Source organism: Drosophila sulfurigaster, chromosome X (genome assembly GCF_023558435.1).
Source record: "Drosophila sulfurigaster albostrigata strain 15112-1811.04 chromosome X, ASM2355843v2, whole genome shotgun sequence".
Lineage (NCBI taxonomy): Eukaryota > Metazoa > Arthropoda > Insecta > Diptera > Drosophilidae > Drosophila > Drosophila sulfurigaster.
In genome coordinates this window covers 23,824,665-23,828,631 of record NC_084885.1, presented here as the reverse complement: position 1 = coordinate 23,828,631, position 3,967 = coordinate 23,824,665, and the positions used below count along the sequence as shown (strand labels likewise).

The following is a 3,967-nucleotide window of genomic DNA, read 5'->3' as shown; positions in this document are numbered from 1 at the left end:
GTAATACCCTTCTACGGGGCTAAAAACAAAGTAAAGTCAGAACATGCAACGTGCAACGCAATTGGAAACAAGTTGCAGTTGCAATTGTAGTTATAGTTGGAGTTCGGGTTCGGGTTCGGGTTCGAGTTGTTCCCCATTTCAAAATGACGGAAATGCGTATGCCAATTCATTGATCTATTAATGAGCCGCCTTCTGCGAGGCAGAGCGAGACAGACAGACAGACAGACAGAGAGAGAGAGAGAGAGTGAGGTGAAACAGACAACGGAAATGCGCGTGGGAGTCTTCTTCTGGGGCTGTCTAGAATCTGCAGCACATCCTGAACTGAACAGGACATGGCTGCAATTGTTGTCGTTCTTCTGCTTCTTCGTCGTCTTCATCTTCTTCTTCTTTTTCTTCTTCTGCGTTGTTATCTGGGCAAAAAGCATCGCGAATCACAATGCAGCCGCCGGCTTCCGTTCCAGAGTCGCCCCAAAAGCCAGCACAAAAAAATGCAGCCCAACAATTCCCTTTTGGAGCAGCACTTTACTTTACTTTAGCTTTGCTCTTTTGTCTCGCTTTGTTGTTTTTGGGGGCGATGCACAACAAGTTGTTCAGATTTTGTATTTTTTACTTTACTTGCACATGCAGATGATTAACTTCTCATTATGGAAGCGTAGTTAATTACTTTACTAAGAAGCAAATTTATTGATTTTTGTTAAATATTTTTTTCTTTAAAAGTCGCTTTGGCAAGAATTCATAAAATTCGTCATAAATTCATATTATAGATTGTTCGAAAAAATAAACAAAACATCATTTTAACATTAAAATAAACTGTATCTTTTTGTGTTTTTTGTAAAATAGTTTTTGGACTAAAAAATAGAGTTTTCAATTCAATTTTTTACAATTTTGCCTTTCATTGAAGTAACTTTTTTTGTATTGCAAAAAATGTTGGGCTATATACTTGAGAATGTTACTTTATTCTAAATAAATTACAGTTTTGTATACAAATTTATAGATCATTAAAAGTATAAATACTTTTTTAAAAGTCTCTGTAATCAATGGAAAATCATCAAGAATTTTCTTGATTCTTTTCTATATTCTAATACAAGTAAAGAAAGTCAAATAATTACAACTTTGACCGTTTCTCGAAGAGTATTTCATCGTCGTTATAATGCCCGCTGATTTAGTTATACGCGAATTGAGATTGTGTTTTGCATACATTTTGCACATATCTCAAAATTAGTTCAATAAAGCAGCAGCAGGCATAAAACTGCGGGTATCGATCGATTGAGATCATTTTCGAATTGTCGGCATTCAATGGTCGGGGCACAAATAAAAACCTTTTTCTTCATTCGATTGATTAACTTGCGCTTCATATGCAAAAATGCAGCAAGTAATTTAGCAAGTAAGGAAATAACATAAAATCGTTTGCATAATTCACTTTGCCGGACGCATTTTCTCATCTGCCACTACAAATTTGTCGCAAGTAGCTAAAGAAGAATGTAACGGGAAATGTACTTTCAAATTGACAATAAAAGACGATTTAATTTCGTGAGTATATTCATTGGTTTTCGGTATCTGACTTAAATTTTAACTACGCCATTGTTTCGATTTGCTTAATGCTTTCATAGTCCACAGGAATTGCAATTTTTAAGCAAGGTTTGGTACAATAAAAAACTATAGTATTTATCCTATAAAAAAGTGTTAAACTTAAGAAAACTTAGTTGCTTTGGCTGGCAATCTAGTATATTTTGTTTTCTATGGTTTATTTTGAATGTAGTGCTAAACAAATATTTTATTTTTGTGGTATATTATTCGATATATTTTATGCAAAATAAGTAGCGGGTATCTCTCGAGCACACTCGACCAATATACCCAAGCATAGTCTTTGGTATACTTTCAGTAATATTTGGTAATTTTCAAATGATTACCGCTCTTTTTACTTTTATTTAAATTGGGTAGCGGGTATCTCGCAGTCGAGCATACTTGACTGTAGCTTTCTTTCGTGTTAATTTCAATTGTATTGCAATGAAATCTAAATAATGAATGCTTAAAGCTGAACGTAGTAAAAGAAAATTATTGTAATAAGTTTAAAATACAAATGAATAAAACTCATTATTAGAGAATGCTGAAAGTCGAAAGTTGGCTAAAAATAGAAGTCTTAGGTATTTTTTAATATTTAAACAATTTACTAGTATTCAAGGCAAGTAAATTCATTCACAATTTATAAATTAGGTTTTGAAATGCAACAAAAAATCCTTCGAAGAGAATTGTATAAGTCGAAAGTAGCAAAAAAAAAAAGAAAAAAACGTTGGTAATAAGCTGAAAATATAAATCTTTAGCATGTTTCAATGTTTCTCTTTGCTAGTTTCCAAGGCAAGTAAATTCATTTGAAAATTTATAAATTAGTTTTGTAATGAAATGAAAATTTCTTTAAAAATCAATTCGTAGAATGAACAGTCAAAGCAGAAAGTAGTAAAAGTACCTTTACTTTTACTTTACCTTTACTTTAAACAAATAATTCAAAATTCTTTTTTGAATTCTTTTAAAATTCTTCCCCAGCCCCAAACAGAAACCAAATTTGTAAATTCTTTTTAAAAATTGTTTTTAGCTATAGCTATCAGTTTAATGTCCTCCATGTTTGTTTGAAAAAAAATTAACTTAAATATTAAATTGTCTTCCATATTAAACTAAGCCTTATAAACTATATAAAAATATAAACACAGGCACAAAACAGCGCTCTCTCTCTCTTAAAAATAATTTGTACAAAAGTCTTTGAAAAAAAAAAAATGCAAATAAATAAAATACTTTGTGGTTGCTGAGGTAATACTTTGTCAGTGGTTGTTGTTGTTGTTGTTGTCGATGGTGGGCGTGGCAGTGTGACTAGTTGTAGCAATAAGTTGGCTGCTATTTCAACGATCTAGAGATCGTCCTGCCAGAGTGAGATGTAGTCAAGGATGTCATCATCCTCGGCGCCCGAGCTGCACGAATTGTTGCGATAATCTTCGTAGCTGCTGTTGGCTGTTGTCTCCTGCTTCAGTTGTGTTGCTGCTGGCGTGCCATAATAGTTGCTGGCGGAGGATGAAGTCGAAGTGGAGGTGGATGTGGAAGTGGAAGAGCTGCAGCTGCCGCTGGGCGAAATCATTTGCAGTTGCTGTTGCAGCGCATAGAAATGTTGCTGTTGCTGCAACTGTTGCTGGTAGCTCAAGTGTTGTTGCTGCTGCTGTTGTTGCTGTTGTTGCTGCTGCTGTTGCTGCTGCTGATCGTTGTCATCGATGAGTCGCTGCAAACGTCGAATGTACTCCACAGCCATCTTCAGTGTGCTCACTTTGCTCAGCTTCTTGTTGGCACCGGGTCCGATGCCTCGTCGCCCGTTGCTCAGATCAGCGATGATGGCAACGGGAATGTGCTGACGCAGTTGGCTAAAGCCGTTGTTCACCTGCTTGACACGATTGCGTTCGCGTGCATTGCGACGCACAACGGAGGCGCCACCAACCAGCATCGATTGCTGCTCGCTGCCATCCAGCGAATCATCGGAAAGTTCGAAATGTTGTTGCTGTTGCGGTTGCTGATGTGACTGTTGCTGCTGATGATGATGATGATGATGATGATAGCTTGGCTTGGTGTATGGCGCAAGCTGATGCTGATAGTGTTGCTTGTGGCTGCCCAATGCCATTGTTAAATAGTTAGTTGTAGAGTATAGAGAGTGTATAGAGTATATAGTTAGAATGTAGAGACGACTTTTGTGGTTGTTGCCCCTGCGAACGCTGTCGCTGTTCTGATGCCCTTCCCTGCGCCGTGCTCTCTTTTTATAGGGCTGCAGCCCCCTTCGACAGCAGCAGCGCATCTCTCGGTTCTGCTCGATTCTCAAATCTCACCTGCCTACCTGACCAAAAGGTGCAAACCCAGCAACGACAACAACAACAACGACCGCAGCAGCAGCAGCAGCAGTCAACAATAAAAGGCAGCATCACTCAAGGATCAGCAA

General features: G+C 37.3%; 1 protein-coding gene across 1 annotated transcript; it reads right to left on the bottom strand.

Moving 5' to 3' along the window:
• Positions 1-2,591: 2,591 nt before the first annotated feature.
• On the bottom strand, positions 2,592-3,747 carry LOC133848556 (achaete-scute complex protein T5). The gene has a single exon (XM_062284178.1). The coding sequence runs from the start codon at positions 3,653-3,655 to the stop codon at positions 2,900-2,902; it is 756 nt and encodes a 251-aa protein (XP_062140162.1). The 5' UTR covers positions 3,656-3,747; the 3' UTR covers positions 2,592-2,899.
• Between the last annotated feature and the right edge of the window lie 220 nt (positions 3,748-3,967).